The sequence below is a fragment of the Falco cherrug genome, chromosome 5, assembly GCF_023634085.1.
Source record: "Falco cherrug isolate bFalChe1 chromosome 5, bFalChe1.pri, whole genome shotgun sequence".
In the NCBI taxonomy this organism is placed as follows: Eukaryota; Metazoa; Chordata; class Aves; order Falconiformes; family Falconidae; genus Falco; species Falco cherrug.
The window spans coordinates 316,619-339,707 of NC_073701.1; the positions used below are offsets into that span (position 1 = coordinate 316,619).

The 23,089-nt window shown below is 44.7% G+C and overlaps 3 protein-coding genes across 9 annotated transcripts in view; 2 read left to right on the forward strand and 1 right to left on the reverse strand.

Annotated features, from left to right (window-relative positions):
- Positions 1–6,451, forward strand: part of LOC102055193 (scavenger receptor cysteine-rich type 1 protein M130-like) — a 28,127-nt gene extending 21,676 nt beyond the window's left edge. Inside the window, exons 15-16 of the mRNA XM_027802012.2 lie at positions 2,051–2,203; positions 5,560–6,451. Of these exons, the coding sequence (XP_027657813.2) occupies positions 2,051–2,203; positions 5,560–5,663 (257 nt within the window). The 3' untranslated portion in view covers positions 5,664–6,451. The remainder of the gene's footprint in view (positions 1–2,050; positions 2,204–5,559) is intronic.
- Positions 6,452–10,376: 3,925 nt separating this feature from the next.
- On the forward strand, positions 10,377–17,897 carry GSTK1 (glutathione S-transferase kappa 1). Its single transcript, XM_055710887.1, has 8 exons — positions 10,377–10,483; positions 10,924–11,005; positions 11,804–11,932; positions 12,264–12,364; positions 12,761–12,796; positions 15,566–15,682; positions 16,191–16,284; positions 17,583–17,897. The coding sequence occupies exons 1-8, from the start codon at positions 10,418–10,420 to the stop codon at positions 17,630–17,632; spliced, it is 675 nt and encodes a 224-aa protein (XP_055566862.1). The 5' UTR covers positions 10,377–10,417; the 3' UTR covers positions 17,633–17,897.
- LOC102054325 (rap1 GTPase-activating protein 1-like) overlaps positions 16,134–23,089 on the reverse strand; it is a 52,178-nt gene continuing 45,222 nt past the window's right edge. For all 7 annotated transcript variants that reach the window (XM_055710861.1, XM_055710862.1, XM_055710867.1 and 4 more), the window contains 3 exons: positions 21,108–21,193; positions 20,872–20,942; positions 16,134–18,775 (listed from right to left, as the gene is read on the reverse strand). In XM_055710861.1, the coding sequence (XP_055566836.1) occupies positions 20,919–20,942; positions 21,108–21,193 (110 nt within the window). In that variant the 3' untranslated portion in view covers positions 16,134–18,775; positions 20,872–20,918. The remainder of the gene's footprint in view (positions 18,776–20,871; positions 20,943–21,107; positions 21,194–23,089) is intronic.

The following is a 23,089-nucleotide window of genomic DNA, read 5'->3' on the forward strand; positions in this document are numbered from 1 at the left end:
TTACTGGCAGTATTGCACTCTTCACAGGATCCAGTCATATGAATCTAACAATTTGACCACTGTTCTCCCAGAAATTGAGACTGTAGCAGCTTGTAAGCTATTCCTTCATTTCTGAGATAAATGAGGAGAATTAAGATACAGGAAAAACATGCTCCAAATAAGAATGTTGGCAGGTCATTGGAGCTGATTAAAGATTTTTAATCTGAGTGATCTGAAGAAAATGCAGTTTGCCAGATGTGGGGGATTTTTTTGTGTTTTGTTTGTTTTTGTTTTTTATAATTTGAAAAAGCTGAGTAAGAGAAAGTGTTTGGAGAAGAATTTCATTTTCCTAGAGCTGATCAAAATGCTCTCTTAGCTATTGCCCGGTCTCTGAGAGATCAACTGTCAAAGGCACAAGCAGTTTTGGACCTCAGTTGCTCATATCCCAGACTCTCTGCTGTACCATGTCTTTGATTTTATTTTCTATTGCTTTTTTTATATTAAGGGGGTTTATTATTTAAAATAAAACTAAAAGCTTTTCTTTTCCTTACACGATTTGAAATACTTATTAAGAGGATAATTATTCCAAAATAGATCTCTTTTTCTTATTCAGATTGAATATTGAGTAATAGGTAAAAAGTGAAATAAGAGTGCTTTTTATTTTTTGTATGTATTTTAATTTTATGTATGTATTATTTGTATGTCTATGTGTATATAACATATATACATACACACACACATATATACATATATTCCATAAAACAATGAAAACCAGTATTTTCTGAGGGGTGGATTCCAGTGCAGTTTGGACCACAGGGCTAGCTGCCCTGAGAAATGAGAGAGCGAGCTGGCTGCGCACAGAAGTGAGTGTGATGGGTAGAACGTTCCATGGATAAGGAATTGGCTGGATGGCTGCATCCAGAGAACTGCAGTCAGCAGCTCACTGTGCAAATGGGGTCCCTCAGTGGTCCGTCCTGGGACTGGCACTGTTCAACATCCTTATTAATGACACAGGGAGTGCGATGGAGCGCACCTGCAGCAGGTCTGCAGGTAACTCTAAGCTGAGCGGTGCAGTTGGTACGTGTGAGGGAAGGGATGCCGCCCAGGGGGACCTTGAGAGGTTTGATAAGTAGGCCAATGTGAACCTCATCTCATGAAGTCTACCAAGGCCAAGTGCGAGGTCCTGCATCTGGCTCAGGGCAATCCGCAGGGTCAGTACCAGCTGGCGAGGAACGCGCTGAGAACAGCCCTGTGGAGGACCTGGGCTGCTGGTGACAAATGACATGACCTGATAGTGTGCACCTGCAGCCCAGAAAGCCAGCTGAGCCCTGGGCTGCATCCTCAGCAGCGTGGCCAGCAGGGTGAGGGAGGGGGCTCTGCCCCTCTGCCCCTGGGTGAGACCCCCTGCAGCGCTGCCTCCAGCTCAGGGCACCCCGTGCAGGACAGACATGGACCTGTTGGAGCGGGTCCAGAGGAGGCCACAAACGTGATCAGAGGGCTGGAGTCCTCTGCTGTGGAGAGGGTCTGAGAGAGCTGAGGCTGTTCAGCCTGGAGAAAAGGAGCAGAACTGCAGGTATTTTTCTCTAGAGGTTTGCCCTAAGCTTGTAGCCACATGTCCATATGCAAACAGCCAAGGATGGCTACTTAGCTAGACCATTTCAGGGCAATTTAACAGAAGGTGGTTAAAGTAACGAAAATAGTAAGAAGCAGGTGCCACAGAGGGATAAACAAGGAGCAGTTTGTCATTGTGCAATTATGAAATGCAGTGGGGAATCTTAGTCTGAAATAAAACCCTGTCACAAACTGCCTCCCTCTTCAGATCGTCTTCTGCCTCCTGTCCCTACTCCGTGTTGATTTTCGCTTTCTACTTGTAACAGCAATGTATAACAATTATTGGAGTTATATCACTGTTGTCTGAAACACCTCAGAGTCCTCAGGGGGATTCTTGGGTTATTATTGTTCATTAGCATCATAATATCAGTATTACAGGCCCTTATTGCTGGATCATCAGCTACTGCTTTCTGTCGTGGAGGATCTTTCCCTGTTATAATTAATACCTGTACTGTTCCAGAGGCCTCCCCGCTGCCTGAAAATGCCCTGGAAGATGGTTATGATGATGCAACAGAAGCTTTTGGACCTAAAGATGATGCTTCTTCTGGGCAGAATGGACAGGAAATCACTGGGATCTCTGAAGAAAGTGACGGAAACCAGGATCCACAGACGGGTGAGGCCAGAAGGGCAGTGCTTTCATGTTTGTTTTCATAATCTATAGCTACTGTACTGAACGCAGGGGAAAACAAGGTGGAGGGTACCTCAGGGGATCACCCAGGCTCTATCTAAGCCCTGTCAGGGGGAACGCTACCTGCCTGCATGAGGATGCAGGTTGGATGTCATCACTCTGTTCTTATAGCCATTCAGTAGCACATTCCCACGTTCCCACAGCTTCTACAGGTAACATATACCCGTGCAGTACCTTCCTTACAGCTACAAAATGCCTGCGGCCTAACATAAGTCTTCAATGCTGCAAATTAGAATTGTTACTTCTTATTCCAATGACCGTGGGAATAGAGGAGTTGCATTCATCTTTGTAACACCCTTTTTAAGTACCTGAAGACTGTTAACATATCCCCCCTCAGTTCGGTTTTGCATTTTGTTTCTCTGACTACCACAACCTACATCAGTCAATTTTCTGCTTCTTGTCGACTAGACTTCTGCTTATTCTGTATGTCTCCACTCAGGCTGTGTCAGTAGGTTCATATCTTCCAATAAGTGTTTCAGAAACAATATTTTACAGTATTTCTGTACAGCATGGTACTAAGACCTTACTAGTATCAGGTAGAGCCAAAGGACTACTTCTTATGTCTTAGAGGTTATCCTTCTGTTTATGCATGTTGGTGTGATGTTTCCCTTTTTTGCAACAACATGACACTCCTGACTTTGAATCCTGATCTGGGTTCATCGTCCCTGGCCTGATGCAACTTCAAATCCCACTCTGTAAAATGCTACATACCATTAGACACTGATCTTTCTAATTATGCAGTTGATTGTTTCCCCCTTCATCTGTAGTCTTGTAAATGTTGTTACTAGATTTCATTCTATGTCCCTCAAAACCTTGTCAGTATGGCATCATCTGGAAAATGTAATAAGAACATGTCTCTCTTATCTTAGGACTTAATGAAAATACTTAGTTGTATTTAGGGCTGTCAAAGAATTTCACCTGGTACAGTGAGCTACACTAAGAATACCATTTTTCACTGAATATGTACCCAGTCTACAGAGGTTTGAGTTAGACTCTAATTTACTTATAAAAATATCCCATGAGTTGAGTGACAATTTACTTTACTCCCTTATAAAAGCACTTTTAAATAATCAAAAAGAAAAATCAGATTTATCTGCTGTGATTTATTTTTGTTAAATCCATGTTACCTGTTATTTACCTGCTTTTTTTCTTCTGTCTCCTTACAAGGAGTTTATTTGTTCACATACCTTTCTGAAGCTGAACTTTCTGTAACTCCTAATCTTCTTTCTTCTCCCACACACACCATCTTAAAAATCAGCATAAGTTGTTCATGTTTTTCCAGTCCCTCAGAGCCTGATCTCTTTGAGCTCTTAAAGACAATGGACAGTGCCTGGAGGGTGGATTTAGCTAGGTTTATATCCTAGCACTAAGTTTTGTCAGGCACTTAATTCAGAAAGAATCAACAAAAAATATTTAAGACAGACTTTTCTTTCTCTGTGTACTTAGTGTAACCATGGAACACTTTCTGATCAGCTCCACGTTTTGGGGTAGGGATAAACATATTTGACAGACTGAAGGTGTGAAAAAAATAATGAAAATATTTTAGGACTCAAAGTGATTAGAGAAACATTAGAGAGTTGGGGGGGTTTCACGGCCCATGATTATATTAATTCTAACATTATGTATAAAGTTTTATACACTTCTACCTTACTCAAATGAATTCTCAGTGTCCTTGTGAACCTCACTTGCTGTTGACTTCATACAAAGCTGCTCAGTTGTATCGATGAACTTTGCTGTTTGCAAAAACTGCATATAGTTAAGGTATATTCACCTCTCTGGTCTGTTGCTTGTCTTCTAAAAATTAGGAGGTGCTAGGGCCTGCTAAATCTGGTAGTGGGATGGAGCTCCAGCCAGGGGTGAGGCTGAGCACGTGTAGGCATGCACACGCAGGCACACAGGGCTGGCTTACAGAGCCAACACAGACAGCAAACGTAGCCCTCAAACACCAGCAGCACCAACGGCCTCATCCTGTTCCCCACTCTGGCTGACCAGGGTGAAAGGCTACTGGTGGAACATGCCTATGTACACACGTGGCAGGGATTCCTCCCCTTGCTGGCCTTAGGCACTTTGTCCAGCAGCTGTCCCAGGACCCGGCTCGTCCAGCTGCTGGCACCTGCATGTGCTAACCCTGGGCACCCATGGACCCACTCCAGTTTCTGGTAATCAGACCTACACACACATGCACCTCCCCGTGCACATGCACACTATACTTCCACCAGTAACTGAGACACTCGGCCTATCCCGTTACTGGTCCTGGAAGCCCCTGGCTTTCCAGTTACTCCACACACCCACGTGCACACTACTGGTCCCCCAGTACCTGGGCTTAGACATGCAGCCTCCCAGGCAACTGGCCCCTGGGTACCCTACCCCAGCTGCTGGCACCTGGGCAGGCCCTGAGTCCCACCCCAGCTGGTGGCACTTCAGAGTTCTGCCCACTCCAGTCTCTCCGGTTACTGGCATGACCCCTCTGAGCCATGCTCCAGCTCTGGTTGCTGGCACTCAGACCCCTGTGCACACACAGACACACCAAACAGAGACACCTGGGAGGGAAGCAGTTAGAGATGGAGTTCAAGAAGACAACAGGACAGATACTGCTGATCAGGCACAGGGCATGGCCAAACACACAGACTGGCCAGCAGCCTGTTTACAGGCTACCAGCCCCTTTTATCCACTTACTGTTCTATTTGCTCATGTTTGTTCCTCCCCAAGCTACATGGACCCCTCCTTCTCTGTGCTTCTGTTTCCTCCCCTAAGCAGTCCATAGTAAGCTGTCTATAGTCCCAAGATGTTCTCCCCTGTATGACCCAACAAGTCCCATGCCTTTGTGCCTCCCCGGTCACCAGGGTGGGTGACATCCTCTTCACAGGCTTCAAACCCAGTGGGCTGAGCACTCCGTCACAGCCCTGGGACATGATGTATCAGGGCACATTTGTGGGATGGACAAGGACAGACCTACTAAATTTGCAATGTGTCAGATAACACTTGAGGTAGTAAAATGGAATTATTTAGGGATTTTGAAGAATTGCCCTTATTAGTAGTGTTTAAAGTCTGATCAGTAGCTTGTTTTCTGGGAACAGCAAGCTTGATCCTTGGACATGTGTACATGTAGCAGGAGGTAAAATGAGACAAGCAGTCCTCAGGTCTTTCACAGCCATGCGTATCTCAGGTTCTAACTTCTGAAGGAGACAACTGACAGCCCATGCTGCTAGCTGCACAACCATGTACAGGTAATATGCACAGGACATCCATTTACCTCGGTGTTCTTCCCTTCATGTTTTCAGACAGGAGTCCGAACGCGTCAGGAAACAGGACTGCTGGGGCTGAGAGGCGTGTGTCCCCTGCTCATGAAGATACAGGCTATGATGACATTGAAGAGCTGAGATAGTGACAGAGGCTGCTGAGTTGTACCGACCACTTTTCGAAATACACCTTTGTCCATAAAATGCTAACTGGGTAGTAGCAGAGCCAGAACAACCTGCATGTAGGATTAGTTTACCTAAGTTTGGTTTATTTGCAGAGAAGTGATTGCATACTTAGAAGACATACAAGCGTGACTGTTAAGAAAACTTTTCTTATTTCCCTTACAATTTTTTGTTGCCAAAACTGCTTGGACACTTGGTGCTTCTTATTTCTAAATATTTTCTTTGTAACTTTTTTCATCTTACAATATTTTCTTATTAGAAATGGTTTAAAGATCTCTTCTCAAATTTATGCTTCTCCTTCCAGACACACAGGACGGCTTTCTGGAGACTGTTAGGAATGGAGACTGAACTGCAAGAAATCATCAAAGTTCTGTTTCATCTTTTGGGTATTGATGCTTGTCACATAGAATGTGAGGACTAGAAAAAATTTTCTAGAGAGCACTTTGTGAGAAGAGAAACTCGACAAGGTTGTTCTTGTCCTTGCTTTAGATGCAGGTCTGTCATCTGAATTATGTACAAGTGAATCACACATTCGATTGGAGGGAAAAGCTTCTCTTCTCTTTTCTCTCTCTATACCATGATGATTTATTGTCTCCCAAAGCTGTACCAATCATATGGTAAGAGAAAATTTCTTTCCACAAATGGCAAGTGGTGGTCATACCTACAGGTGTCTGTCATGTAATTTCTTTTAATCATATGAAGGTAGTTTGAAAAAGTCCACGTTGATGCAATAGAAGGTGAAGTTTTGTTGCCTTGTCTCCTAATGGAATTTCTTTCAGGCCTTCAAAGAAAAAACCTCCCTTGCATTCTGTCATCTCTCTTGGCCTCCATTTATCGCTCAAAATCCAAGCCATACCCTTCCAGTAGACACACCCTCTCCACCCAAGAAAGTTGCTAATTTATTGAAGAATGTGAAGGATTTTTTTAATGAACCTTATTCAGATCAACTAAGTATATGAAAAGAATAAGGTCTGAAACTTCAACATGGGTATGATTTTTTGGATCAGAGGGTAAATGTTGTGGAAACGCAGATTGTTGAGAACTTGTCCAGAGCACCCCAGCATCATATGCCTAGAAGAAATACCTGTGGGAGTCAGCACGGTCTAGACAAGACTCATTTGTGCATAAACGCAACTGTTGTTCTAGCCATCATCATACATAAAGAAATATGAGTTTGTCTCAGACAGCTGAGAAGACACACAGATAAGCAAATCCTTTCCCACACAACCCCACTAACCTCATTAGCCCAGCACCAGGACCCCCTACCACCCCGTGCCAAGGACTGAGGCAGAAAAGGCTGCACTGAGATGAACGGAATACTTCTTTGTAATCGGTGAGTATCCCAGCAAAGATGCACTTCCCTGGCTGTCTTCCTCTCAGCACCAAACAGAGCTTCCCGTGGAATATTGTGCAAGCAGAGGAGTACTTGGCACTGCTACGATTCTGGGATGCATGGGATGTTTCTGTCTGGGTACCTTCACCCTTTCCAAGCTACACTGCAAGCAGTGAGGAGGAAATGCAGAAGGGAAGGCTTGTCTGGTGAAGACAAGGCACTTTGTTAAAAAAGATCCTAAGGGAAAGCAACCACCTTGCCATCTAGCTCCAGCCAAGAGTGGTTTACTTCTTCCCTAGGTAAACCTAGGATCACAGGAGGACATAAAGCCATTGCAGCAGCCAAGGCTTTGAGAAAGGAATTCTTGCTGATTGCTTGCTTCTCCAGCAGCACCAGCAAGACCTGAGAGGCATGCTACAGGCACACTGTGGGACACAGAAGGAGAGAAACACATATACCCATGTAATTTAACTGCATCACACCACCTACTTTTCCTGGGTCACTAATATAAAAAATAGGAAAGTGGAAATAGTGAGTAAATAGTGAGTACTGCAAGTAATAGGAAAAGGCAGCAGAAGGTGACAGGTGCAACCAATTCTATCCCAGAAATAGGTGTAGCACACTTTATCCCTGTTAGAACTACCTATAGAGGACAGGCCCTCCCCTCCCTGGGTGCACCATGCCAGGCTCCCACCCATGCAGACATACAAGCGTGCACACAGAGCTCACCGGGACAACCTGGGCCCCTGCGGCAGCCAAGTCACGTTTACATACAACCAGCCTTTTTTATCCCCTTATACCTCTGTTTTCCCATATTCCTCCCAACATCACCAACATTCACTCCTTTCCCTGCCTTTGTTTCCTCCCATAAAAGTCCAACCAGAAACCCAAAACGATCTTTCCCTGCATCCCAGACCCCCTTGCAGCACCTTCCCCCACTGCTGATGTAATGGATTTTACCTCTACACCATGGGGCTGATGTCTATCTGGGGACAGCCCTGGAAGGAGCCCAGAACAGTGGAATTTGGGTTCTCATGTGCCATTGTACCCCTGAGCACCTTTGGGCTGGGGGAGATGGGACATGCTCTTGTGACAGCCTGGAAGCAGCCAGGGTAGGGTACCACTTAGGCTTCCCCCCACCCCCCATCATCTTTCTGTGCTCCTCTGTGGATGCACAGATTAGTTTTTCCATCAGATGACCTAATAACTTCAAGCTGTACAACCCAGTTCATAGGAGGAAAACCTGGAAAGACTCATGTCTGAGTGGGAGGTGGCTACAGGAGCTTAGAGCACAGCCCGTGGACCAAGCTGGGAGCCTTTGCTGATGATCAAGGGATCGACAAGTGTAAAAGTGCTTGTGAGACAAATGTGTGAGTGCATGCCTCTGCCAGTGAGCATGGAACTGAACTAGCTGGCAAGTAAAAGACCCATATACTGGGCAAGAGGGCTCATGATCAGGGTGTGAACCTGAGAGGGGCTGAGGGCCCATGCTGATATTTCAGAGACCTGCAAATACCCATGTGCTCATGAATCTAAAAGATGAAGGGGTGTGTTTTCACTAGTGACCTTAAACCGCAGAGCAACAGGACTGAACTATCACCACTTTCTTTCTGAGTTCTGGTAGCAGTGTATGCCAGTGTCATTACAGGCAGTGCCCTGTCCATTGTGTTCTGTGTCAGCGTCCCCTCTGTCTGTATACACGACTGTATCTTGTGGGACACCCACTCAGCCTCACTACTGCCTGGCCCTGCACGTAAGGAAGCAGTAGCCACGTCCATAGGCTCCAGCAGCCTGACAGGAAGAACACTCAGACCCCAGAGGATGCCAGAGGCAGCGTCTTGTAGCATCCATTAATGGCATACACTACAGTTTTGTTGACCTCTTGAAAAACAATAAGGCAGGATTCTCCTTTAAAGAAGCCCTACCAGTTCTTCTAAATAGACTTTTTTATTCAATTGTTCATTAATTCTTTTTTGCTACCATGTCTACCAATGCAGCTGGTAAAGGCCTCACACACGCTGAGGTTTCCTGGCAGTCTCTGAAACCCTTTCTTAACAGCTGGCTCACTGCCCAGTACTCAGGTGTTACAGAAGATGTCAATGAGATGTCACAAGCTATTGTTGGCAGTTCAGATTTTTCATCCTTGAGTTAAAGTAACTTTAATTTCAGAAAGCTGCTTCATTGAAAAACCAAGATTACAGCAAGATGATTCATCAGGAGCATATTCCAGACCACATATCGGACTAAAGGGGGTTGCTGCCCAGGGGACTGTGACACGTGACAGGATGCAGGGGAAGAACGTTTTGGGATTGCGTGGGACTTCTTACAGGATGGTTAGGGGAGGAACCAAAGGTGGGAACGGGGCAGGTTTAGGTGACTGGAGGAGGAATAAATGTGGGAAAACAGAGTAAAGGGATAAAAGGGCCAGTCACATGTAGTTTGCTACAGTTTGGTCTCTAAGGGCAAGACTGCAGGGGGGTCAGCTGCTGGGACATGGGAAGACCTGGCTGGCTCTGTGTTGTGTGTACGCGACAGTCAGTACCACCAGCAGCTGGAGGGGGCTGTAGCCTCAAGGGCTACAGGTGCCAGCGACGGGGCAGAGTGGCATCCAGGGGCAGCTCTGGAAGCAGGCTGTGTCCGAGCCCAGCCTCGGGAGGAAGCCACCTCGTACACACGTGTGTATACACGTATACACTCTCATTAGTGGACTTTCATCTTGCTCATCCAGGGGGCAGCAGAATGAGGCCATGGGTGCCGAGTGTTCCAGGTGCCTCTGTGACCTGTACGCTGTGCAGTACGTGCATTTGTGGCTCATGTGCGTGTGCACCTACTGGGAATCATCTTCAGCCTGACCACTGGCTGCACCCGGCGGGCACGGAGCCGCAGCAGCCTTGCCTCTCCCGAGCTGCGGGATCCAGCGCGATGCAATTCCTGCGGCATCCGCAACTTCCTTCTCCCGCAGAACCGCCCAGCTGGAGCCCCTCGCCCACCCGGATCTGCCCGGCCGCACTGGCAGCACCGCAGTTTCCTCGCAAGCTTTTCACAAGTATGGCACCAGCGGCCTCCTGCAGCTCCGCGTGGCTCGGGGACTTTACCCTTAACTCCGCAGCGCCCCCGGCCCCGCCCCGCGGCAGCGGGGCCCCCGCACGACGGCCTCCCGCAGCCCCTCTCGGTGCGCACACACTAACCCAGCCACCGCCTGGGCTTGGTGGGGCGGGTTCTGTGGGGGCGCTGCAGCCTGCGGCAGAGAGGCGGGCCGGGGGCGGGGCCGGGCCGGGGGCGGGGCCGGGCCGGGGGCGGGCCGGGGGCGGGGCCGGGCCGGGGGCGGGGCCGGGCCGGGAGCGGGGCCGGGCCGGGAGCGGGGCCGGGCGGGCGAGGGGCGGCATGGCGCGGACGGTGGTGGAGCTGTTTTACGACGTCGTGTCACCTTACTCCTGGCTGGGGTTTGAGGTGAGGGAGCGGGGCACGGGCGACTCGGGGCGCCCCTCGGTCGGGCCTGTGCGGCGGCGGGCGCCCGGCCGGGCCGCGGCGGCGGCTGCCCTCAGGAGGCGGCTGAAGGGCAGCGCGTCCGCCCGCCTCCTGCTGGGCTTCTGTTTTCGTCCCGCTCGGGAGATACCGTTGTTTTTATGCCGATGTAAGTATATGTAGTTATTTTTGCGGCGCCCGTGCCTCACGTGCCGAAAGGCGGGGCACTGGGGCGGCGCGGCCCGCGCTTCGCGTTCGTTCGCGGCCCTGCCGGCCCCGTCCGCTGGCAGCGCCCCCGCGGCTGTCGGGACTGTCCGGGCTGTCCGGGCGGCCGCTGCGGTAACGGAAGGGTTCACCTGCAGCGCCTGGCGCCGCGGTGTGCGTGGCGGCTGCACGGACGTCCTGACCGCCGTGCCTCCTTGCAGGTGCTCTGCCGGTACCAGCACGTCTGGAACATCGACCTGCGCCTTCGGCCGGCCTTCCTCGGCGGCATAATGCAGGCGACGGGTAGGCGGGGCGGGGGCGCGCAGCCCCCTCTGGGCCAGTGGGACCTGGCGGGCAAGCTGCCGAGCGCAGAGCGCCGGGCCAGCCTGACGCTCAGTTTTGGCAGCGATAACTTTTAACTACGGGACTGTGGGGCTCGGCGGGGATTGAGGCATCAGACAGGAGGGATTTCGTACTGTTGCAACTACGAGCCGCTGTTTGCGACACATAGTCTCTGCCAAAGTTTGTCAGTTCTGAAATACGTTAATAATAACTTGATATGGAATTTTTCCTACAAGTTTCCTGTTGCCTACAAGCCAGAAGTAATTTGTGGAAGACATGCAGTTTGTAATATGCGTGGAGGATCCAAGTATGCCCTAAAACAGTACTTGTAGCCTTAATAGAAGGAAATCATCACTGAGACTTCTAACTTACAAATCATGAAATTAACAAGTTTCTACACTTGTTCACCCATGCATTAGTAGTTGTTTACCTTAAAAGTAATCTTTTATATAAATATATATTTATATAAAACATATAAACATATTTATATAAAACATATAAATCCCTGCTAGAAAACTTTTACCTTGGTTTAAAACTGATTCTGCTAACTGAAAGGGTTGATCTGTGCAAAACCAAAAAAAAGCCATGTTTAAATCCCAGCATTATCTTTGGGAAAGCTGTGTATGTTTCAGTTAGCCAACATGAACTTATACTCTTCCTTAGGCACTTTTATGCATGAGGTTTAATTTGTCCGATTTTGTTCTGATCAGTGTTACTATAATGCAGTTGAAAAATCTCAACAGAAATTTTTCCTGAAAGGTAACAAGCCCCCAGCAATGTTGCCACGGCGTGGAGAATACATGCTGAAGGACATAAAAAGGATGGCAAAATACTACCAAGTGCCTGTAAAAATTTCAGAAGATGTCTTCCGTCGTATCCTTGGTACAAGTAAGACACTTGGCTTAGCTGGTATCTTTCAGCTCTAGCACTCCTGCTTCAAATTCTCCCTAACAGTAAAGGTGAAGATGAATTCTCTGTCCACAGCCTCTTGCTGTATCTGTGAGCAATACGAAGTCTGTACATTTTTAACCATAAAAGGAGTTTCTGGAAAAATACAGTTATGACTGATATTAGCATTGAAGATACTGTGAATCAATATAAGCTTTACCATTCAGGGATTGTTACAGAGAAGATCATACTGTTCTTAGTGCTTGTGCAGACCTGATTCTGATCCTGTGCCTTGTATCAGTATGTTTCTCTGTGTCCCCGCTAACCCCAGGCAGTCTTCAGGCCATGCGCTTTATCACAGCCATCGATATGACAGAACCACGATACCTGGAACATTTATCTAGGGAGTTCTGGATGCGTTTTTGGTCACAGGTCAGTATTTTATGAAGCCAGCTTCTTGGTCCTGTCACCCTTCCTGTCCTGTGGAATTCAACCAAGAGAAAGGAAATGTCTTTTAATGAAAAGTCATAGTAGGAGACAAGGTTGTGGTCGTTCAGGAGTCATTACAGCTATCTTAATTACATGAAATTAATCAGCTTAATTTGCCTTCTCTAGGTATGTATGGTGGGTCTCATGGGCAGTGGATCCGTAGTTCACACCAGAAAGCACTTAATACACTCCTAAATTAGTGGCTTAAATTTTTTTCTGAGGAAATTTCTCCAGCAGCTAGTATTGTTTTGATTTCTATTTTCTTAGAAAACTTGCTTTCAAGTCCAGAGCTGAGCTTTGTTCTTAAGTACTGAATTACTTGTTTTATTCTTTTACCAGCATGAAGATATCAGTCAGCCAGACAACATATTGACTGTAAGTGTCTGCTTTTTGTTGGTGCTTCTGCATTTCTGATACAAATTCTTATTGATGACTTGAATCAGTAATTAGGCATGAAGACAGCTGATTCCAATGATCACTTGTGAGTTTTAAAAAAATTCAGCTAGATAAAAGAAAAAAGATTTGATTTCTTTAGCAGCTCTGTTTGGAATGTGTTTTTTTGGTCATGCTTTGAATGATACTCAGAGCCAGAATGTCCTTTTTTGTTAATTCATGTTGCAAGATACCCAAGCTGGACAAGTAATTGTCTGTTAATAGTTTTATTGACAGTAGTGAAAGTATGAACAGTGTCTCCAGAATGCATTGAGGTTTTGCTGCTATATAAAATCCTCAGGTGAAATGCAACACTTTGGGGAATTTGACATTCCTTGGAGTCATGGAACCAAGTTTTACTATTAATGCCCTTGTATGTGCTTAGAAATTGTAATCTTGTCATATATTTTCTTTTGCTGTCTAGATTTTATTACAGTAAAAGCGGTAATGGCATGTAAGTTAGTATGCCATGAGATCCTCTTTAAGGGCTCACGTTTCTACGTTATTTTTTAATTTCTTGGAATATGAAGAAAAGAGAGAAATTGTCCATGACTAGTCTCCTATCCAACATCCCTATCTGAAACCTTAAAACTTGCAGCAGTCTTGGTGTTTCCCCAGAAGTCTAGTCCTTGCACTTCAGCTTCATCTTAGTGTACCTTTTTTAGCAGAATTTTCAGCAAAGGTTTGCATTTTGCCTTTTCAAGAGGCAAGATTTGAAGGATATAATTAAACTGTGGTGTGTTAACCCTGGTAGGTAGCTAAGCACCACACAGGTGCTTGCTCACTTCCCCCTGCTGGCCAGTGGGACAGGGGAAAAGGAAAAGAAGAATAAATGCAAGAAAACTCACGGGTCAAGATAAAATTGGTTAGAGGAGAAGTGGAAGAAGAGAGAAAGAAAACAAAATGAGTGGTGCAAAGGCAATCACTCACCACCTTGCACAGGTAGATTGATGGCCAGCCAGTTCCCAAGCAAATGGTGGCTAACCTTCCTAAACCCCCTCCTCAGCTCTTAATGCTGAGCATGATGTTGTATGGCATAGATCATCTTTTTGGTTAGTTTGGGCTATCTGCCTTGTGTCGTCTCCCAGCCTCTTGCACACCCCCCCAGTTTATTCGTTGCAGGGAGAGGGGCAGGGGGAAGAGTGAGAAACAGAGATGGCCTTGACACTGTGCAAACATCATTCAACAAAAGCTAAAACATTAATGTGTTACCAGCATTGTTTTGGTCGCAGATCTAAAACACAGAACCATAGAAGCTACTGTGAAGAAAACTTACTTCATCTCAGCCAGACCCAGTACATAAATATATATGGAAAGTCCCCACATAGTCTCTGAATCCATCATTATTTAAAAAAAGATAAAGCAAGGACACGCAGAGCTTCAGAGAAACAAACTGAATACTCAGAAAGATCTCTGTGTAATTCAGTTATTGTTTGGCAGCCTATGAGTATCCGCCTGTGCTCGGCAAGGCAGAGAGGTAGGCATCTCCCTGTTTGCTTGTGTCTGTCTTCATTCACCCCTGCAGCAAATAGCTTTCCTCTCATGGAAGTAATCCATCCAGAGGCTGGTGAGGGGTCCCAACCCTTTTCATCTGAGTCTTTATAGGTGAATTTATTTTACACATCAATTAGAAAAATGGAATGTTGTTTACTTGCTATAGTTCCTTAGCATTTTTAACTTCTTTTTTTAGTCAGCAGTAGCTTCACATAAATTACTATAGAAGCAACATGTAGTCTTTCGAGTCTTGCCGCAGTCCACTTAAATACCCCTTCTGGCCTAAAATGGTGAGGACCAGATACTACATCTGTGTGTAAATATGGCAGTCTAAACACTGTGGCTACCAAGCATACACATAATTTTGTTCTGCTCCAATGCTACACTCATTTAATCTCCTGTTCAAGCAGTCAGAAAGAAAAGTGCTCCTAATCTCCCTGATGGTGAAGTAGGAGAAGGTACAAGAAAATGTGGATGTGACATGAAAAGTGATTGAGAGAAAGAAAGAAAAAATCATTAACACCTGCATGTGCAGGATTACTATCTATGTGTAATACTGTAAGCATTTAATTTTTTTTAAGAAGAAGCAAGGGCATGTCATCCAGGTAGGTGGCATGGAAGTTAACATTTTCGGTGAAATACTTCAATGTTATCTGATAAACACTGGACCTTTACCTTTGACAACTTTATCTCATTCCTGTGTGGCAGAGACAGACAGGAGGCTAAAAAGATACAGCAATACTACTAGTAACTTGAACCTCTGTGACAGTCTCTTTCATGCAGTATCACTTGGAGGTTCTATGCAGCCGCATTTGTCTCACAAACTGTTTTTGTCTTGGCAGGCTTGTACAGTAAGATTTACTTTTTCAGAACAACTTTTTTTTTTTTTTTTTTCTGTTACCTGATAAGTCATTGACTCAGAGGTTGAACTTGGTATTTATCTTCCCCCCTCCTTCTTTAGGAACTCCTGAAAAAAGTGCAGATTTGGGGCTTAGAATTTTAAAATACCCTGTCTACTTCATATCTGAGGGTTGATAAATGATGAATGGGGTGGGAATACAGCAAGACAGTTGTGCAAGAAGTGCTTCAAGGGTATTTTGTAATTTGTTTTGGTAATAGACTTCAGGTGATAAAACTAAAGATTAAATTAATTAGATCATAGTAGGATTTAGAATATTTAGTATTAAGAGTATTCTTAATTATATCATCGTTTCTTAGGTTGCCAGACAGGCTGGGCTAACATCAGAGCTCAGCCAGAAGCTACTTGAAATGATTTCAACCCCTGCAGTGAAGAACCGCCTGAAAGAGACAACAGAGGAAGCATTAAAATACGGGGTGAGATGCTTCCCATGCCATGTGGCATCACAGCTATGCATTCCTTCCCTATTGAGAACACTGGGAAGCAAGGAACAATGAAGGTGATGATTAGAAAGCACTATATAGACCATCTCTCTTAGGTGGTCTTTGAACAGTGAAAGCTAACTTGTTGGTAGTTTATCTCACTGTCATCCGGGAAACCAAGGCTGGCCCATTCAGCTCGTTCCATCTGGAGAGCAAGGATGGGGGACCTACAGGACCAGCACTAGGAGATACTGTTTATTGCTACTTCGCACAAAACTGGATTAGTCAGGTTGCTTTTTTTGCCCTGTAAAAAGGGGCAGACAGGCTTTAGGGAGTTCCTGACTTTCTGATGGCTCCCTTAGACTCATCTTTAAGAATGAAGAAGGTGAAAAGAAGGGGAGGAAAAAAGGCCAAAGTTACTGCTTTTTATTCCTTAAAACTGATGTCAGCAAAAATTTCTCTCATTATAACATTCTCTGTTTCATGTCCATGGTGTCAATAGGCATTTGGGATGCCTGCTGTTGTGGCACATTTTCATGGGGAACCTCATCTCTTTTTTGGCTCTGATCGTTTAGAGCTGCTAGGCAGCATTATAGGTGAGTGTACTTCTGATTTCATGCTTTCACCCTCTTTTTAATGAAATACTTAATACAGCTAAATACAACACTGTTAAGGTCTTCCAAATATTAAATAATGTGTGGTATCCTTCTCATGGGATGAAACTGCAGACTAGAATGTAATCTCGGTATAGTTAGTGACTTTGTAGTCCTTTTCCAGGCAAGAAGTAACAAGTTCTCCATCCTCTCTCGGTATGTTTCAAGGCTTTGTGCTCCACATGCCATTCTCAAATTACTGCTGAAACTCTTTAGTTTTCAAAATGTTCATATTTAACCTTGTGGTACTGGGCATTAGGTCTTACCTAAGGTTAAGAGTATGGCTGGTAGTGGGTTGTGGGTTTTTTGTAGTTTTAAGATTTTCGTTTTATAGCTGTTCCTTCTTAATAAAAAGCACATTATCACAGCTCTCCAATCCATGTCTTGTAACTACCTGATTACACAACTTTTTAACGAATATTCATATATTAACAGGAAAATGAAGAGAAGGATGGTCAATTGAATACAAACTTTAAATTTTTAAAGAGCATTGGAATCAGTTGTGTTAACTAATAAAACTCAGCCACCTGTTTTTATATGAGTTAGAGGGCATTTGACTCAAGCTATCTCCAGATTTGGCACTTGAGTTTGTCACTAGATAAGAGTTCTATACATCATTAGCTCTGATGCATTTGTTGAAAAATTTCAGCAGAAGATCTTAATGTAAATTAAAATTAGTCATAAGCTTAAACAGAAGGGAAATTTGGGGGGGGGGGGTATTTTCTTTTCTGGATGGGTTTCTGATTCTATAAAAATATTCTGGATAAAAATGAGAAGTGAGGAAGATGAATACCCAACACCCACTCCAGTAGGTGCTGATCTGAATTGGAATGTTGTGGCCTGGTTTGTATTCTCAGCTCCAAGGACTTTTAACACATTTGCCTTTTGTTTCTCTGACTCCCCAGCCTTCCACTCTTTTTCTCTTCCTTACCTCCAGCCCCTCAAAAAAGAAATCCTAAAAAGAATTGGCTTCACCCTCGTGTGGAATGCACCAGACCTACAGAATCTGTCTGTGACACAGGAAAATAATTCTTCTGTACAGCTTCAGTTGTGACTAGACAGTGAAAGACTTAGGGAGCTGGTGGAAGCAAACCAAACAAGATACAAATCTGTACTCCATCGTCAGTAGTTACCCTTCAAAAAAGGAGTAGAAACAGTCATCCTGCTGCAGAAATGTGACCAGCCAGTCACTTCTGTGTATTAAATTTTAACATTCTCTTCTGTGCTGCTTTGTTTTGCAGGTGAAAAATGGCTGGGACCAGTTCCATCAGTTCCAAGCCCCAAGATGTGAAAAGTCCTAGGGAAATATATAAGATTGAACATTTATGTACATGGTCAATCTTCAGTGATTATCTGAATGTATCCAATTTTATGGAGAGATGGCTTTCGCATCCTTAACAGTTAACTTCACAGTTCAGTCTCATCTCTATAATGATGAAGAATTTCAAGGTTTGCCAGTAATTACCAGTCTGGTGGGGTCTTTACCAATACAAATGTGCTTCTTTTCTTTCAACAGATTAATGATTTACATTAAAGATTAAACATTAAATATTTAACTTCTTGCAGCTTAAAACATTCTTTCCTGAATAGTTCTTTATCTCTTACCCTAAAAGCATGAGGATTAAGTTGTTAAGGGACTGCAGTCTCTGGATTTCTCATACCTTCCTGCTTGTCCTTTAAAAATACCCATACATGCAGCCTATGAGAAGCTGGCCATGTTCTTTTATTCCAAGTCCAAGGTACTACACAGGCGCTACAAGCACAGGGACAAAGTATTCATGCTTCCTTTTAACTCTGCAGCGTGGCAATTGGAGAGGACATGAGAGAGAAAAGTGGGAGAGAGTGGAACAATTCCAGCCCAGAGAATAATCTAGGGAATCAATCAAGTTCAATTTCAAAATGAACTTTCCCCTCCTGGGCAGGTATTTCGTACAGCTTGCTCTGCAGTGACCAATGTTGGAGGGGACCGCCACACACATGCATTCTTGGGCACCAACCCCAGGGGTTTTGAGTTAATGCCAGTTTTACAGTGATGTCTTTTGGAGGACAGCAGTGAATACCATGTAAGTTTAGTTGGTAACTGAATCAGACTCTGCTTTGCTTCCTCAGGGATGGCCTAATTGCTGCCTATCCAAAGGTGATTTGGATGTGGCTGTGAGGGGCTTCCCATCCCATAGTCTGCAGAGGGAAGGATGTGCAAACTAACATTCAGAAAGTTCATGCTAAAATAGTTTGAATCTGGCCCTGTATTGGCTGAATTGGATTTGAATTAATTTGATTTGTATGAAGCTTGAGTTCTTGGTGATTTGTGGCTGTCTCTGACGCATCACTGAAGGAAGCAGAAGAACTAGCAGCAGCTGGAATTCTGTTTTTTGTTCTCTTCCTGAACTTTAAGGTAAAGCATATTCATGCTTGTTCACTGGAACAGCAAATCCTGGAACAAAGCATCAGAAAAAAAATAACCTGTACCCTTCATGTTCTTACAGCTCTAAGTGTTGGCGGAGTATCATTTGTTCCCCCACCCACAATTTTTCCTTCTTACACCTCTTTCAGCTCTTCAGGAAATATCCTATAATTTAAGAACGTATTCCTTCTTTCCACCAGTGCACCCATTAGTCCTTGGGCAAATCCAGACTGGGATTTAAGGAGATCTTTGTGAGATACAAGAGGCTACATTCATTTAGGAGTTAGAATAGCTGGGAAATTATGTACGTACGTGGTAATGCCATAGGTTTCTTAGAATCCCTTAAAGCCATGTTAAATAATTTTTTTACCATTCCCCCCCCAAAAAATTTGCTAGTCTCTGGTCTGTGCTATCAAACTGATTCTGAGGTTGTGATAAAAATGGAATGACTGAAACATCACCTTAAGCCAGATCACCTCAGTGACCTGGGCCACTGCTGTAGGCAGTGCTGTTTCAGGAATGGCTAGAATGCAGTGCTGTGGAGGTAATGAACTCTGTGGGAAGGTGGGGAGAATGCAAGAAACATCTTGAAATAGGCTGATGGTGAAAGCCAGGGCCTCATGAAACTCTCCTTGGAACCAGCTTGACTGAAACAAACAAAAAAACCAAACAGCCTTTGTGACTACATTGTTGATTTGGCAGATGGACCAAATGAGACAGATCTGATGGATTGCTATGCATTTCCCAAAATTATTTTAAAGGCCCTTAGACTTACTGAAATCAGCGGAAATGAAATGCCTAAAGCCTTAGGTACTAAAATAGTACCTAAACATTACTGAGACAAGGAAAATCCAAACTTGGCATTTTCCTTACATTGCTTATTGCCTGTGGTAACCACTAGTGAGTGGTTACAGCCTTTGCAGTTGTATCCATGAGTATGCATGTTGCTGCAATTCTGACCGCGTACCTACTTCAAGCAAAAATTTCATGGTTTGGGAGCGGAACTTTGAGGAAATTCTGCCTCCTATTTAGGCAGCCTTACTCCTGTGTTACAGAGACACGATCAGGAGCACAAGCTCTCAGCAGGCACGCTGGTGACTGCCCCAGTGACACTGGGCTGGCAGCTACGCTCTCATTCTCAGTACCGAGCCTCAGTGCTGAGCACCAGCAGCTTGACCTGGCTTCCCCTTCTATCTGCTGTCAAAATACCAGTCTGCTGTGACACTGTGGCCATCCACCACTGCATGGAGCTGAACTATTTATCTGCCTGCTTTTAATACCACCAGGTGCCAGGGCAGCAAAAAACGGAGCATCGAAAAAACACTGAGGATCTAAACTGGCGTCAGGCATGGAGGGCAGATGCTAAGCACTAATAAGAACTGCCAGATATTTAGGAATAGCTGGAAGAATTTTCTTCCATAAAGATCTCTCTCCTACTTAGCTGTATGCCAGACTAGTTCCCAAGAGCCTCACATCCACATGGCTTTCATGGTAGCATGCTGTTCAGCTGTCAGGCCAGAGAAGGTACTGGGCAAGGAAAGGGACTTTGAGCCAAAAGAGCTCAGCAGCAGCAGAAATGCAGGCAGAACTGGACTATGAACTCTGAGGAACAAACTTGGAGCTGTGTTCCCCTTTATCACAGACCTCACCAGGAGATCCAGTCCCACTTCCTGCATCGGGAAAGGCTGTGAAACTGGCATGAAGCAGCAGGTCCCACCAACGCTAGGCTGAAAGCAAACAAGCAAGTGCAGAGATAGGCACAAAGTCACAAAATGGGCAAATGAAAGTGGTTCAGCAAAATAACGAAAGTGTGGGAAGCACAGAAAGCTAGGCTGCAGCTGAGCAATGAAAGAAAAAGAGCATAAAACTGAGCATGGATCGGGGCAGAAAGAGGTGTCTCAATGGGAGATGCTGTTCCCTTGCAGGGAGCAGGCAGCCAGGAAAGGCAGCACTTCGGCAGACCGATCAGGCTGTAGCCAGCAGGCCATTGAACATCATTTGGGAAAGAAGATGTGGGACAGACTGTTTGCTGTGAAGCCGTACAGCACTTGGTGCACCCTCCCCGGTGGCCAGGCTGGCCCAGGAGCTGCCGCCAGCCTGAGCCAGGGCAATGCCCTGTGTGTTACCTGCGCCACTCAGCCAGCCTGCACCAGGACGCTCCTCCACCGTCACCTCACATGCAGCACAAAATGGAGGCCTGCAGAACAAGGCAGCTTTTTAACCTTCCCCTGCAAGCACCTGCCTGCTGTCCTTTCAACCCTCAGCAAGCAAAGTTAAGCTTTGCTTAACTCAGTTAAGTCTCTTTTTCTCCCATCCTTATCTCTGTGCAAGTGAGAAGGAAACATTTCATTAAAGCACTTACTGGGTTATGGTGCTGAGCATCTGCTTTGCTGCCATTTCCTTTTCCAGTGGAGCCAGCAGCACTGCTGGAAGGAAGCAACCTGCTTCCTAGAAGGGAACGAAGCACAGAACAATAAAAAAATGATCAAGAGGGTATCACAGGAGCTGCACACATAGCTGGTTTTACCCCAAACTTTTCAGAGATCTGTGGCTCATCCACAGGTAAGAGTGTAAGGAATGTATCTACATTCAACTTGACTAATGTCACCTTGGTCTGCTTCTCATTCCAGCTTGAAACACAAGGAAAGTGACTACTTGGCTTTCCTTTCATTCAAAAAAAAATCATTGGCCACAGGTTCCACACTGTGTTTCAGTGCCGTATATCTGTTCCGGCCATAGCTTCTTGCCTGAAAAAGCTACACCTATAGCTATCTAATAAGTAATGAAGGCATCCTCCAACTATCCCAAATGTTTCCATCAGTCCAGTTTTCAATTTCTGTTACAGTCTACTGTTATATACAAAAAAAAGTTTAAAATAATATGGCAGGTTCCAGTAGGTGACAGCATCATGCAGCTGAATTATGAAATGCCATTACTGATACACATGCGCAACCTGAATGCCTTATCCTTCAGAATACACTTTGTGAAGCGCAGTCTAGCCTTGGGCTCTCACGGTGTTTCTTTTCCTTCTCTTCTCTCTGCACCCTCCCTTCAGATTCCCACATCTGATCTCAGGGCTGAAGGAATTTGCCTATCATCACATATCAACACGATGGCAAAACCAGGGATGAAATACTTCGCAAAATTCACAAACCTTAAACATTCTTTTGCTTTCCATGATCATCTTCAGAAATGAGTATGAAGTCTTTAATGTAACAGCCCTCTTTCTTACACCATTCTAATTTATTCTTAGGTGACCCTCCATCCTATCCACTAAGGATGGTTTAAAATTATTAAGTATCATAATTTCATAAACAGTGTAGTTTCTGGGAGCTCATGTATAGCTGTATTGCAACAGTAGATCTGTGTTATAACTCTTTTCCTTGAATTAGAGGAAAATGGAATGAGTTTGAATTAAAGAGTTGGCGTCAGTGTGGAATGTGCTCAGGGGGCAGAAGGAGCAGAGGAATGACTTTGATGGCATACCTATCGACCATTCAATCAGGAAAGTTAAGGAAGCTGTAAAATTCAGCTAACAAGGGCCTCCTGAAAGATGGTAAGCCAAGATGCTCTTCAAATGATATTTTTTTTTCTTTTTGACCTATACATGATGATACCAGTATTTTCTAGGGAACAGATGAGATGCAACCATGTTTCAGCAGTTTTTCAAGAGCAGACTACCCTCTTTCCCAGTTTCATGATTTAATTTAAAGCTCTAAAGTTTAAAAACATAGCTGGTAAATCATTGTTACTTGTTGCTAAACCGTGGCTTTAAACAACACAAATTTGCAGTAGTAGGGTTCGTCTCCATTTTGTGTATATCTCAGCTCCAGTACTCTGAAATTTAATTAAGAAGTATGTTTGCAGGTGGTGACTAATAGACCAAGTAACTGAATAAAAACACATCTAAAACATCTATGCATATTAACTAACATAGAAGTTTCTTAAATATAATGTTAAGGAGGGTTATAGCTAAATTTAATTTATACCCTGGCCCTGAGGCTATGGGGAAAGTCATCTGCCTTACGTGACATGCGCTGCCCTATAAGACATGCTGGTGCTTTGACGCCAAATTAGAAAACAGCTGTTCTAAGACGGCAGTTCTCTGTGTCTTTATCTAGCTCTGGCAGCCCCATGGCCATGGGCTGCTGCCCTTTTTTCTTTTTTTTTTTTTTTCCTTTTCTGTAACTTTGCTCTCTCAATCTGAATGGCAAATTGGAGAATCCAAGAATATATCCATGGGTTAGGAATTCTAGAATCATTCAGCATAAGATCCAGACCTACAGGGGGCATCTAAAATGTCTTAGGTTCCTTCATAAAAAAACAGTTCAGTCTAATTTTACA

Bases quoted from the DNA above. Each gene is read 5' to 3' on its own strand.
- GSTK1 (XM_055710887.1), top strand. From the start codon at position 10,418: ATGGCGCGGACGGTGGTGGAGCTGTTTTACGACGTCGTGTCACCTTAC. The intron at 12,797-15,565 runs GTAAGTGTCTGC...ATCGTTTCTTAG, and splicing joins AGCCAGACAACATATTGACT to GTTGCCAGACAGGCTGGGCT. The intron at 16,285-17,582 runs GTGAGTGTACTT...TTTGTTTTGCAG, and splicing joins GCTGCTAGGCAGCATTATAG to GTGAAAAATGGCTGGGACCA.